This window comes from Cnephaeus nilssonii (genome assembly GCF_951640355.1).
Source record: "Cnephaeus nilssonii genome assembly, chromosome: 24".
Taxonomy (NCBI): domain Eukaryota; kingdom Metazoa; phylum Chordata; class Mammalia; order Chiroptera; family Vespertilionidae; genus Cnephaeus; species Cnephaeus nilssonii.
This window is the reverse complement of record NC_137095.1, coordinates 14,503,227-14,517,567: the sequence shown is the minus strand read 5'-3', so window position 1 is coordinate 14,517,567 and position 14,341 is coordinate 14,503,227. Positions and strand designations below refer to the sequence as shown.

The window sequence follows — 14,341 nt, the reverse complement described above, 5'->3', positions numbered from 1 at the left end:
GGGAATATGCTAATTGACTGCCATGCCCTCAAAGATGGCGGTGCCCACAGCCAATAAGGAGGGGATATGCTAATTGACTGCCATGCCCTCAAAAATGGCGGCACCCAATCCCCTCAGCCCCGCCAGGGCGCCTGCCTCCGGAGTCCCCCAGTCCCCTCAGCCCCCCAGCCGCCCAGGGCCGCCAGAGGCTCAGGTAACCAGGGCCGGCCGAGGCTTGTGCTGCCGGCAGTGGCAGCAGCAGAGGTGTGATGGGGGTGACGCTTTCCCCTGATCTCCGGGTCGCCTCCCGCCCCTGAGGGCTCCTGGACTGTGAGAGGGGGTAGGCTGGGCTGAGGGACCCACCCGCTCCAGTGCATGAATTTTCATACACCGGGCCTCTAGTATTAAAATTAAAAAAAAAATCCTGCACCTCTGTCTCAAGATCACTCAGAACCTGCCTACCGCTTACCCTGAAAGGAACAACGATATTGCAGACTGACGGATCCAAACAGCTATCCAAACAGCCCAGGCTGAAAAGCCATGCAAAGCCCCATGCTCTTGGCTTTTTAAAACATCATTACTCATTGTATGAATTCAAAACAGGGACGCGTGTAAACGGTGTGGGTCAGCATGACCAGAGGAGAAAAGCTAGGTTCCGGGAGGGACGGGGAGAGGGGGAACACCCCACACGGTGGCAATCACATCTGTGGAACCAGCGAGAGGTGATGGGACACGTGTTCTGGATAATCGTGACGGGATCAGTGCGGGCTACGCAAACCATCTTTTCTGTGGGCCCCAGATGACACCTATTTATTGCCTGAGGAATCGGGACAAGTATAGAAGGCATGTTTTCTTGGTTCTAGAAAAAAAGGTAACAGAAGGGAATTCAAGTGAAAAAAAAGAAGGCAAAAATGTAGCAACAGCCCATCAGGTGTGGCTCAGTGGTTGAGCATCGACCTAGGAACCAGGAGGTCACGGTTCGATTCCCGGTCAGGGCGCTCGATCCCGAGGTGGCCGATCCACGATTCTCTCTCCTCATTGTTGTTTTTCCTCTCCCCCCTTCCCTTCCTCCCTGAAACCGACAGGAACGTATTAAAAAAGGAAAGCGTGTGATAACTTAATGCCAACACCTTTAACGAGGCCCTCACCACCCATTTCCTGCCATCGCTTCAGAACGGGTGGCGACATTCACAGGCTGGTTCGGCTCAGCGGACAGAGCGTCGGCCTGCGCACGGAAGGGTCCCGGGTTCGATTCCCGGTAAACGGCACATGCCCGGGATGTGGGCTCGGTCCCCAGCAGAGGCGGCCGATCCATGATGCTCTCTCCTCATGGATGTTTCTCTCTCTCTCTCTCTCTCCTCTTCCTCTCAGAAATCAATAAAAATATCTAAAAACAAAACAACAAAAAAAGACCCAGACGGGTTTGTGCTCTTACCTCGTAGGACCAGACGCACTGCACGCCCGCGAACCGCCGCACGCAGCGGCCCACCTCCACGTCCTCGTGGGTCGTGTACATCTCCCTCAGGCACTTGCCGATGTGGGGGACCATCCTGCGCAGCACCTCGCGGCTCATGATCACGCCGGGCCCCCCCATGCAGAAGTTCTCGCCGGGCTCCAGGGCCAGCTTGCCCATCTCCTCCGTGGTGCCCAGGCCCGTCTGGCCCAGGAACAGGGGCTCGCTGCTGTTGAGGCTGCGCAGGAAGCTCTCCAGCCGGTCCCCCTTGATGTACACGTCGTCGTCCGCCCGCATGAACCACTCGTACTGGTCCAGGTAGTGGTCGTGCATGTACTTGAGCATCATGAAGGACTTCTTCTGGGGCGGGTACGAGTCGTCCACGCCCCGCAGCGGCACGATGGGGATCGGGAGGGACGTGTCGGAGCCCTCGCTCGAGAAGAACTCCACTTTCCCGGGGATCGTCTTGGACCACGTCCTGGAACGGAAGAGCAGGGGGGATGTGAGAGGGCGGCGTGGGCCGGGCCCCGCGTTGGCCGAAACCCGGGTGTCGGTGGCTGTTGTGTGTGTGTGTCAGAGGGAATCTGATAAGCAGCCACGTGGGCAGCTGGCTTCCCCTCGGCGGAGACTGCCGGGTCCCCGTTCATTCTCAGAAGAATCCCAACAACAACAAAAAGTCCAGGACGGCGGAGAACCCGCTTGCCAGGCCTCCGAGGGCGGAATGTTCCGGCGAATTTGCCGACTCTGGCAACTCCTTCGCTACAAACTCCTCTGCTCTACAAAATAAAAAAGCAATCGGCCGGCCAGCGTGGCTCAGGGGTTGAGCGTCGACCTAGCAACCAGGAGGTCATGGTTCGATTCCCGGTCAGGGCACATGCCTGGGGTTGTGGGCTCCATCCCCAGTGGGCGACATGAAGGAGGCAGCCGATCCATGGTTCTCTCTCATTGATGTTTCTCTCCCCCTCGCCCTTCCTCTCTGAAATTAATAAAAAAAATATACATATTTTAAAAAGGATCTGAAATAGCCAACTTCTGGGAAAAACATCTCATACAGGATATTTCAATCAGTGAATTTAGCCATAGTAAGATCAAAAAACACGGTTCCCCCCCAAATGTCCTTCCCAGTATATTTCTATCTCACTTAACTGTTAGATTTGGGTTTATTACGGTGACAGTGACTTGAAGGGTCAAAACAGCACATATCCCTAATGGGAAGTCTGAGGGGTAAAGGCGACTTTCACCTTTTATTCTGGGTTAGAATTCTGTTTTTTTAAAAATATATTTTTATTGATTTCAGAGAGGAAAGGAGAGGGAGAGAGGGAGGGAGGGAGGGAGGGAGAGAGAGAGAGAGAGAGAGAGAGAGAGAGAGAGAGAGAGAGAAACATCCATGATGAGAGAGAATCATGGATCGGCTGCCTCCTACACGCCCCATACTGGGGATCGAGCCCCCAACCCGAGCATGTGCCCTGACCGTGAATCGAACCGTGACCTCCTGGCTCATAGGTAAACGCTCAACCACTGAGCCACGTGGGCGGGGCGGTTAGAATTCCGTTGTACTATCCACCTCAGACAACGTCAGGGTCCAAGTCGAACAAGACTTTGAACTTGACAAGTGTTTTCCCTGAAGATACCAGAATCCTTCACAGTGAGACCGAGGGTCAAAGTCTGGCCCACCAGCCAGGCCGGGCGACGTTCACCGACACTGAAGATGCCTAAACCATGACTTGAAGTGACATCATTGTCCAAGAAGAGAAACCAATTAATTTCAAAGGCAGACAAATCTAACCTCAAACCACCGTTAAAGCCTCCGTGCCGTTGTATGGTTAACTCCACCCAGTTCTCTTCTCCTTTTTAGGGAAAAAACGTGTGGCCCTTTTCTCATCTTAAATGACTGGTGGTTGGAGGCAAATCTCTTAATATGAAGTTTTTAAAATGTTATTTTTTATTGATTTCAGAGAGGAAGGGAGCGGGAGGGAGAGAGAGAAACATCCATGATGAGAGAGAATCATGGATCGGCTGCCTCTCGCATGCCCCACACTGGGGATCAAGCCTGCAACCCGGGCATGTGCCCTGATTGGAAATCAAACTATGACCTTCTGGTTCCTAGGTCGACGCTCAAACACTGAGCCATGCAGGCTGGGCTAAACTGATTTTGTAGAGAGAGGAAATGAGACAGAGACAGAGACAGAGACAGAGAGAGAGAGAGAGAGAGAGAGAAAGAGAGAGAAAGAGAGATAGAAGCATTGATGTGAGAGAGAATCATGGATCGGCTGCCTCCTGCACACCCCCTACTGGGATTGAGCCTGCAACCCTGGGCCTGTGCCCTGACCGGGAATCGAACCGGTAACCTTTTGGTGCATGGGACGATGCTCAACCACTGAGCCACCCCGGCCAGGGCGATCGGAAGTTTTTGTAAACCCTCCAATCTCGAGAAATGATGCTCTTTCCACTCAGGGTGCCTGAGGTTTAAACAGCTCCACCACGTCAGCGGGCTCTGAGCATACTGGGACACGGGGACTCTCCGTCCTGGGGGGAGAGGGGACGTGGATGGATGAAGTGAAAGAGACAAAGGAAAAGCTGCTGTGCCAGGAACAGGTCAGCTCCCTAAGCAAACGTCCACTCGGCCATCGCCACGTGGTGGTGGCCGGGACTGAGAGCTCTCACTTAATGGAAACCACAGAACATTGGCGACGGCCCCTGCCAGCCGGCTCGGCTTTCCACCGCCTGATAACCGGCTCTTGCTCGAGCCCAGATAAGGCAGCTGAAACGTGAGCGTGCCAAGCGGGCTTCCGCCCGACGGGGCCTTGCCAGCGACGGAAATCACGGCCGGGCAGTCCAGCCGGCCCGCGCCAGCCCCACCGCGGGACCCTCTGCGGAGCGGGCATCTCCTGGGTCTCCGTTTCTATGCCGTGTCGCTTTAAGAACGACGATGTCAGCCGAAACCGGTGTGGCTCAGTGGACAGAGCGTCGGCCTGCGGACTGAAGGGTCCCGGGTTCGATTCCGGTCGAGGGCACCTACCTCGGTGGCAGGCTCCATCCTCGGCCCTGGCCGGGGCTCATGTGGGAGGCAAGCAATTGATATGTCTCTCTCACATCGATGTTTCTCTCTTGTGTCTCTACCCTTGGCTTCCACTCGCTCTAAGAATCAATGGAAAAATACCCTCGTGTGAGGATTAACAAAAAAATATATATATTTTTTAAAGTTTTCAAAGCAGACAGTGGTATATAGACTTGTGGTGTGGGATTATTATTATTATTAACTCTACCTTTAAGTGCTTACTGTGTTTTTTGTTGTTGTTGTTAATCCTCACCAGAGGATATTTTTCCCATTGACTTTCAGAGCGAGTGGAAGGGAGTGGGCAGTGAAAGAGAGAGAGAGAGAGAGAGAGAGAGAGAGAGAGAGAGAAACATCGACGAGAGAGACACATTGATTGGCTGTCTCCCACACATACCCTGACCAGGGCTGGGGATCGAACCTGCAACCCAGGTACGTGCCCTTGACCAGGAATCAAACCCGTGACCCTCTGGTCTGGGGGCCGATGCTCTAACCGCTGGGCCACACCGGCCAGCCCGATTCTGGCTGTTTTTGGATGAAGGATCAGAAAGGACTTATTTCACTTTCTCCTTTTTGCGTTCTATACATTTGTTCAATTTTCTGCAACGGCGGCTAGGTGCTTTTAGAGTCAGGGGGAAAAAATTACATTTGGGGGAAAGCGTTCAGCCCTAAAGAGCATCCAAAAAACACTAAAAAGACCAGACAACAGAAACTTTTACTGGTGCAGTGAAAACAGGTTCCACTCCACCCGACGGACAAAAACTCAAAGACAAACAGAGGGAGATGGAGCACGCTCTCTCACAACCTTCTACACTTTAAGTTTTGCTGCTTAGGATGGGTAAAAAGGGGAGATTGTCTGTGAGTTCCCCCAGACACATGCTGTCTGAGGGTCACAAGTGCTAAGTTTGAAGGGACTCAGATGATCAAGTCATTTCAGAATTTCGAGTCAAGGAAGGGAGAGAGAATAGGGTTTTACCCTGAGAACGGATAGATCCCAGGAGTTACATGTATACTGCAGCCCGGCCTGTGTGGCTCAGTGGTTGAGCGCTGACCTATGAACCACCTGGTTCGATTCCCCGTCAGGGCACAGGCCCGGGTTGTGGGCTCGATCCCCAGCAGGGGGCGTGCAGGAGGCAGCCGATCCGTGATTCTCTCTCCTCATCGATGTTTCTCTCTCTCTCTGTCCCTCTCCCTTCCTCTCTGAAATCAGTAAAAACGTATTTAAAAAAAGAAAGACTCCAGGCTTTGCCGGAAACCGAGGGAACAGGCTCGGGCAGATGTCAGGGGCGTGATTCAGGCCGTTACCTGGGCCTGACGCATGCGGGGAGCGGCCCAGCCGGCCGGGGTGCCTAGCGGCTTAGCGGCAGGCGCCTGCTTCCGCGTCTGTGGTTTCCGGATGTGCGGTTTCCTCTTTTAAAATCGTTAACTGTCTCATTGTGCAAGGACCTTACGCCTGAGCAATCTCACATTCTTTTTGAAAGTAGGTAAAAAGGTGGGGAGATTAAAAAAAAAAAAAGACAAATCAAGTTACAGTCACCTTTTTCTTTCTTTTTTTTTTTTTTTTTGCTTTAACAAAGCTACTGGCAGGTGGATTACAGGTTTCCCACCTGGACAATGGCCCGGGCTCGGGCCCAGGAGCGGTCTCAGGCGATCAGGAGCTAAGGGCAGCCTGCCCCGCGGCAGGGACCACAGATCCGCCCTCTCTGAAGGGCAGAATGAAAACGTGGAGACTGAGCACAAGGCGGGGTGGGAAGGGGGAGGATTCTGATCCCACCACATGGTCCCCAAGTTCAAGTGCTGGAGAGCTATCTTACTGACCCCGGAAAAGGGTAAACGTGCAAGGAGTTTTTAACCGTGTTTTTAAGATTGAGTTTTATTTAAAAAAAAAATACATTTTTTTTTATTGATTTCAGAGAGGAATGGAGAGGAAGAGAGAGAGAGAAACATCAACGATGAGAGAGAACCATGGATTGGCTGCCTCCTGCACGCCCCGACTGGGGATGGAGCCTGCAACCCGGGCATGTGCCCTTGACCGGAATCAAACCTGGGTCACTTCAGTCCGCAGGCTGATGCTCTATCCACTGAGCCTGGCTAGGGCTAAAATTTATTTTTACAGAGGAAGGGAGAGAGGGAGGGAGAGGGAGAGGGTGAGAGAAACATCAATGATGAGAGAGAATCATGGATCGGCTGCCTCCTGCACGCCCCACACTGGGGATGGAGCCCACAACCTGGGCATGTGCCCTTGACCAGGACTCGAACCTGTGACCTCCTGGTTCCTAGGTCGATGCTCAACCACTGAGCCCCGCCGGCCCGGCTCATTACCGTTTCTTTTTCCCCCAATTCCATCCGGGATCAGAAGGCAGAAACGATGCTGACAGCAGGCGGCGGCGCTGAGTACGCACATTAACACACGGGGTCCCCGTTACACATGCGGTCCCCGCCCCCCCTCCCCGCCCTGTCCCTCTGAGGATCACCCACACATCGAGATGTTCTGGTAACCGAGGAAAATCCAACTCCAGTGACCAGACAGGCGTGCTCCACCCTACCTTTCCGAGCGGGATCAACGGACTTACTGAAACTAGAGTGACCCCGGCCAAGCGCCAGGGAGCCCGGAGCCAACACGCCACCTGTGCCCAGCCGTCTTGCAGTTGCCGACGCTTTAACACGCTCACAGCTGCACTGGCCCTGGCTGCACAGCGGGCTGGGCGTGCACTGAGAGGTCACAGGTTCGATCCCCGGTCAGGGCACGTGCCCGGGCTGCGGGCCCATCCCCGGAAGGGAGGGTGCAGGAGGCGGCCGAGCCATGGTGCTCTGGCATCATTGTGCTTCTATCCCTCTCCCCCTCTCCCTTCTTCTTGGAAGCCCATATACAGAGAAGACGAAGGAAAAGGAAGAGGGGCAGGAGCCTGGGACAGGCCTTTCCTGAGCCCTTTTTAAAAAAATATTTTTTATTCGTTTCATAGAGGAAGGCACAGATGCACGGAAAGTGCCAAGCCCAATCCGGAGAGCGGGAGCGCGGCTCTAAAGTGTCTCCGGACGAACAAGGTCCTACCGAGTTCCGGGAAGCAGAAGGGCGCCCTCACCCAGGGCGGGGAGGAACACTGGGACCAGGCCCCCGAGGGGGTGACACCAGGCAGTGAGATCCCGGTATCCAGAGCTGGCTGGCGTTTCTCAAACTTGCTTCCCGCAACTCTCCCTGCGGACGGATGCTAATCTCTCCCGGAGCCCCGTGTCACCCCCGGGGCAACGAAGGAAAACCACCCGCCTCTATCTTCTGGGAAAGGAAAGAGAGAACGAGGCCTGGCCAGTGTGGCTCCGTAGATAGAGCGCCGGCCTGCGGGCCGAGGGTCCCGGGTTCAATTCCGGTCCAGGGCACGTATCTTGGTGGCAGGCTCGATCCCCAGTCCTGGTCGGGGCGCGTGGGCAGGAGGCAACCCATCAGTGTGTGTCTCTCTCACATCGATGTTTCTCTCCGTCGCACCCTCTCCCTTCCACTCTCTCTAAATATTAATGGAAATCAGAGGAGGATTAAGAACAACAACAAAAAACAAAACAAAAATAGTTCCTCGTCTTCAGCTCAGGGCAGCTAAGAACCATGACCAATAAAAGGTGTTGGGTTAGCCTGGCCGGTGTGGCTCGGTGGTTGAACATCAAACTAGGAACCAGGAGGTCACAGGTTCGAGTCCCGGTCAAGGGCACAGGCCAGGGTTGCGGGCTCCATCCCCAGTGTGGAGCGTGCAGGAGGCGGCTGATCCCTGATTCTTTCATCATCGATGTTTCTGTCTCTCTCTCTCTCCCCCTTCCTCTTTAAAATCAATAAAAACTAATTTAAAAAAAAAAAGAAAAGAAAAAAGAGGTGTTGGATTAGCTCAGTGCTCTAACCCTAAACATGGACTGAAAAGTTAAGAATGTATGCTTCTAATCAACCCATTAATTTTTTTTCAAATCTCTAAATGGCATCACAACTCTCCCAGCGAGAACAGGTGAAGGGTAGCCAGGAAGTGGCGGGGCCAGACGGGTAACAAAGGGGCCCTTGTCCACCGGAAATTGAAGTGTTATTCAACGTCCAGGCCCTTCCTCGGTGGGACTGGCTGAGGACAGGCAGGAACAGCCAGGGGACCCAACAGAAAGTTCCAGAAACAGACCCAGGGACGCGGCGGACGGGGGAGACGGCCTTCCATCTGGTAGGGAAACCGGGGCCGATGGGAAAGACGGTGCCATGACAATCTACCGGTTGGGGAAAACGGGAGGTTGGGGTGTTCCTACTGTACCCCTTTAATGATCAGGAAAAAAAAGTTACGTTTAAAACTCTCTTCTGGATAATAACTCTCTGAGTCTGGGGTGGGGGATTAAAATAATAATAATAATTTAAAAAATGAACGAGCCCTAACCGGTGTGGCTCAGTGGATAGAGCAGTCGGTCTGCGGACTGAAGGGTCCCGGGTTCGATTCCGGTCAAGGGCATGTACCTTGGTTGCGGGCACATCCCCAGTAGGGGGTGTGCAGGAGGCAGCTGATCGATGTTTCTCTCTCATCGATGTTTCTAACTCTATCCCTCTCCCTTCCTCTTTGTAAAAAAATATTAATAAAATATACTTTTAAAAAATGAACGACATGAAGATGTAACTTTTTTCTCTTTTTGGTTAATCCTCACCCGGGGATATTCTTCCACTGAGTTTTAGAGAGAGTGGAAGGGAGAGACAGAGACATCGATGTGAGAGAGACACACATCGATTGGCTGCCTCGTGCACGCTCCCCGACCAGGGACGGGAAACCTGCCACCCAGGTAGGTGCCCTTGACTGGAATCGAACCTGGGACCCTTCCGTCCACAGGCCAATGCTCTACCCACTGAGCAACACTGCCTGAAGATGTCACTTCTGTATATCAAACAACGTAATTTTTTTTTTTAAAGGGGAAGAATCTGAATTGCAACTAGCCAAGGAAGACGCAAGGAACCCAGGTGTACTGATGACCTGTCTCTAACCCAACGTGACACGTCACCACGGGGGACTCCCGGGACCACTTGGAAGTGAGATGACCTGGAATACAAACCCTTTGTCGAGGAGTCAAAACAACTGTCCAGTTCATTTGTACGTCTTCCAGCTCCCAGAGCCTTCAAGGAAGCTTAGCTCAAGACCGGGTCGGAGCCCCAAACAATACTATCACTTTAGATGCAAACCTCCTCTCAATTTAAAAAAAAAATACATTTTATTGATTTTTTTTACAGAGATGAAGGGAGAGGGATAGAGAGTTAGAAACATCGATGAGAGAGAAACACCGATCAGCCGCCTCCTGCACACCCCCCACTGGGGATGTGCCCACAACCAAGGTACATGCCCTTGACCGGAATCGAACCTGGGTCCCTTCAGTCCGCAGGCCGACGCTCTATCCACTGAGCCACACCGGTCAGGGCCCTCCTCTCAATTGTTAAACTATTCCGTTACGTGGATGACACGAAGGGTACACCCACCTGCGTGTCTGAGAGCTCTCACAACTCCTCCTGTGCAAAACCAGCTCTCTGCTGACGCACCTCCTTCCCCTAAACCGACCCCCTCAGGCCTTCCCCACCTCCATCAGTGACTCAACCGCCCACCCTGCCTTTCGAGGCAGAATCCTAGAGACGCGCTAATTCTTCATGGCTCACTGGTCGTGAACGTCTCTGGCCCAGGGACCGCCCGCTTCTCCCCACCGTCCCACGCTAGCCCCAGCCGCCCGCACCCCCACCCGGACCCCCTCCTAACATCTCCTTGCTTCCTACAACCGACCGTCCACACAGCAGGCAGAATTTACTGCTCAGAACAGAATGCAACCGCCTCCCTTTCTTGCCTAAACTGAGGCCTTGCTAATTCACTCAGAATAAAACTCCAGGAGACAACCCGACCCGTGTGGCTCAGTGGTTGAGCGTCGACCTAGGAACGAGGAGGTCTCAGTTTGATTCCCGGTCAGGGCGCATGCCAAGGTTGCTGGCTCGATCCCTAGTGGGGGACGTGCAGGAGGCAGCCGATCGAAGATTCCTTCTCATCACTGATGCTTCTCTCTCTCTCCCCCTCTCTGAAATCAATAAAAATATATTAAAAAATAAAAAAAGAGCCCTAACCCGTTTGGCTCAGTGGATAGAGCATCGGCCTGCAGACTCAAGGGTCCTGGGTTCGATTCCAGTCAAAGGCCTGTACCTTGGTTGCAGGCACATCCCCAGTATGGGGTGTGCAGGAGGCAGCTGATGGATGTTTCTCTCTCATTGACGTTTCTAACTCTCTATCCCTTTCCTTTCCTCTCTGTAAAAAAATCAATAAAATATATTAAAAAAATAAACATAAATAAAAAAAAGAAACCAAAAACATTGGAGTGTTTTCTAAGGCAAAAAGAGAATTGGAATGAATTTGCCTTTTAGGAGAGATGTAAACTGACCACACCCTAGGCCAAACCGGAGTCCCACCTTGTGCTGGAAGATCCCAGCTGACTTTTTATTTATATTGATTTCAGAGAGGAAGGGAGAGAGAAACATCAATGATGAGAGAGAATCAATCATTGGTTGCCTCCTGCACACCCCCTACTGTGGGGGGATCGAGCCCGAAACCCGGGCATGTGCCCTTGGCCGGAATCGAACCTGGGACCCTTGAGTCCGCAGGCCGACGCTCTATCCACTGAGCCAAACCAGCGAGGGCCCAGCTGACTTTTACACAGAGCTGTGCGCGAACTCTTTCTAATCGAAGAGCTGAGCGTGGACTTCTGGCTCAGGCTGCAGAGCGCGGCAGAGTCGTAATCATAAAGTTACACCCCACAGCCTCCATCCCCCTTCAGGCCTGCCTCCCAGGTTCCTCCGGGCTAACATGGTCCCGTGCCATCTCTTGCAGCCCGTCTTAAACACAGGGTGGACAGCTGAGAAGCCCAGGCCCTGAACAGGGCGGGGCAGGTCCTTTCTCAGGCTCCAAAGTAACTGTAACTTCTTGAGATCAAAGAGATAAATGAAAAGGTATGCGGGAGAGCGGGTGAATGACTGGATAAGATACACTGTTTCCCCTCCCTAAGGGCTCTTTCCTTTATCAGAAAGGCCTGGCTGTCCACCCAGAAGGAAGACAGGATACAATGTGTCTGGATAAGGTTTTTCTCTTTATCGGAAAGGCAGTTGTCACAGAGAAGCAAGCGGGTAGGGAGGTCAATTGTGTTTCCACTTTCCCCTAAGTGCCTGAAGGGGGGGAAAAAAAGGGGGGTGGGGGTAGGGGGGAAAGAAATGCTACCTCTGAAAAAAGATGAGAGAGAGGAGATTTTGGAAAGAGACCACAAAAGGTCAAGCTTGGGCTTTGGGACAAAAATCACCTCCAAGCGTAAAGCATGAGGTTCGGCCTGAGTTCCACTTTCTGAATCCTGCGGGTATACCAGAACGCCGACTGGATTTTGCATCCACAAAAATGTGTATGCTTGTTGTGTGTGTGTGTGTGTGTGTGTGTGTTGGGGGGGGTGGTTTAAGGAGTCACACCACCTACTATTTGAACTTACCCGAAGGTGTACCGTCCCAGGACTTATCACCGAGTGGCAGTCATGTGGGTGTACTTTCAAAACCACAACAAGAGCCATTTACAAAGCTCACCCTCCTTTTCTAGTGTGGGTAGTGCTCGGCCCAGGAAGCACAATTCTCGTACAATTCTGGGTAATTATTCACTCTAGATCGGGGGGGGGGGGGGGGGGGGGAGGGGGGAACACACCTCGATCTGCAGGTTCCCCAAATTGGGACTTTGGTCTACATTTGCACTTAGCGGCATTCTGAGCGGTTCCGTTGCTCAGGGCCCTTCTGGGCAGAGAACCTCAGCTCTGGATTTAGACGAGATCCTAAAGGGAACACTCACACGAATCAAGGCAATGAAAGGGCCAACGGAACCAGGAGGTCACGGTTCCATTCCCGGTCAGGGCACATGCTCCATCCCCTGTGCGGGGCGTGCAGGAGGCAGCCGATGCATGATTCTCTCTCATCATTGATGGATGGATGTTTCTCTCTCTCTCTCCCCCTCTCCCTTCCTCTTTGAAATCAATAAAAATATATTTAAAAAAATAAAAGAACCAACCAGCTTGGCCTTGCTCAGCGCTGTGTGCTCCAAAAGTTCCTTCCAGGAGGCCCTCCCAGCCGGGTTTGGGCCTCGGCATATCTGTACCTCACACGTGTAAGTTTTCTGTTACGAATCCACGCACCTCAAATTCACCCCAGCACCCATCTGCCATTCCCAAACCATCTCCCTCCTACAGACGACTTCGCCTAATCCCTTCGCTAATCCCTGGACATGATTCCAGCCACTTTTCTGACTCATCTGGCCAACTAGGGCCCAGCCGCCACCGGGATCCCATCAAATCCCCCGCGGGGCCAGGAACCGCTTTTCCCAAAGGTGCGCTCCGTGGGCAGGGGGCACCCCCCCTTTCACCACCAGCAGCGCCGCCAAAGTGAAATGTACACGCAGGCCAAGGAAGGAGGTCCAACCAGGTTCATTTCCCTGGGCTGGGCCAGGGCCACCGGGCGCCTTTCGGACCATCCGCTAACCACCACCGCTGTCACCCTGAGAGCTGTTCTAACGACCTTACGAGGGAGATGCGCTCAGTCAGGACCATCTAAACAAAAGCCAGGTCGGAACGTGGAAAGCTCAAGCGCCTTTGCGCAGCCAGGCCGGTGTGGCTCAGGGGTTGACTGACCGTCCTCCTAGGAACCAGGAGGTCAGGGTTCGATTCCTGGTCAAGGGCACATGCCTGGGTTGCGGTCTCGAACCCCAATAGGGGGTGTGCAGGAGGCAGGCGATCCATGAATCTCGCTCATCATTGACATTTCTCTCTCTCCTTCCTTCCTCTCAGAAGTCAATAAAATGTACTAAACATTTTTTTTTTTTTTAAAGAAAGTGCCTTGCACAGTCTGGGTGAGGGCCGCACCCAGAGGGACACCGTGGTCCCTCTGACCCCCAAGCCCCTGCATCTTGGGTGATGAACTCCACGTCCTGCTCTGACCTCTGATGCCCAACGCCTGGCATCCCCCCGAGGGGCATCCCCCCGAGGGGCATCTTCCCCCCCCCCCCCCCCCCCGTCAGGAGCGCCCCGGGAGCCTGGGTCCTGGGAACCAGGCAAAGGCATGAGCCGTGGGAGTGTCTGCGGGGCCGCCCGCCAGGATGCCGGCTGCCGGAGGAGGGAGGGCTCACCTGTAGACGGCCACGGCGCGGGTCTGCAGGTATTTCTGGGCGGTCATGACTCCCACGAAGAGAAAGTTCCGGTCGCGCGGGCCGCCCTCGGGAGCCGAGCCGTGGGGCCAAGGCTGCGCCCCGCGCGCATCGCCCCGCGCCCCGCCGACCTGCGAACCCGCCGCCGCCTGCCCGGCCCGGCAGCCCTCGGGGCTGGCGCGGCGCCGCGGGCCCGCTCGCTTCAGCTCGGAGGCGCGGGGCAGGACGAGGCGCGAGGCCAGCACGAAGCCCAGCACCAGCCCGAGCAGCACGCTGAGCCAGGCGCGCCGGCCCCGCGCGGCCATGTCCGCGCCGCTCTCCGCCCGCCGGCTCCGCGCGCGCTCAGCTCGCCGCCCCCGCCCGCGGAGGCCGGCCCGTCCTAGAGCCGCCAGGCCCGGCCCGGGCAGCGCCGCCGCCGCCGGGGGCCCGCCGCGCCCATCGCGGCCCCCGAGCCGCCCGCAGGCCCCGCGCTGCCGCTTTGTTCCGCGCGCGCCCCGCCGCGGCCTGCGCCTTTAAGGCGGGACCATGCCCGGCGCGCGCCGGCGGCGGCGGCTGGGGCGCAAATCGGCGGCGGGGGCGGGGGCCGCGGGGGCGGCTCCTCCCGCTCGCTCGCGGGGGCGCGGGGCCAGCTCGACGGCGACCGCAGTGGCCGCCGAGTCCGGGTCC

At 54.8% G+C, this 14,341-nt stretch overlaps 1 protein-coding gene across 1 annotated transcript in view; it reads right to left on the bottom strand.

Annotated features, from left to right (window-relative positions):
• CHSY1 (chondroitin sulfate synthase 1) overlaps nt 1-14,065 on the bottom strand; it is a 30,946-nt gene extending 16,881 nt beyond the window's left edge. The window contains exons 1-2 of the mRNA XM_079764253.1: nt 13,658-14,065; nt 1,415-1,910 (exon numbers count right to left, since the gene is read on the bottom strand). Of these exons, the coding sequence (XP_079620379.1) occupies nt 1,415-1,910; nt 13,658-13,980 (819 nt within the window). The 5' untranslated portion in view covers nt 13,981-14,065. The remainder of the gene's footprint in view (nt 1-1,414; nt 1,911-13,657) is intronic.
• Between the last annotated feature and the right edge of the window lie 276 nt (nt 14,066-14,341).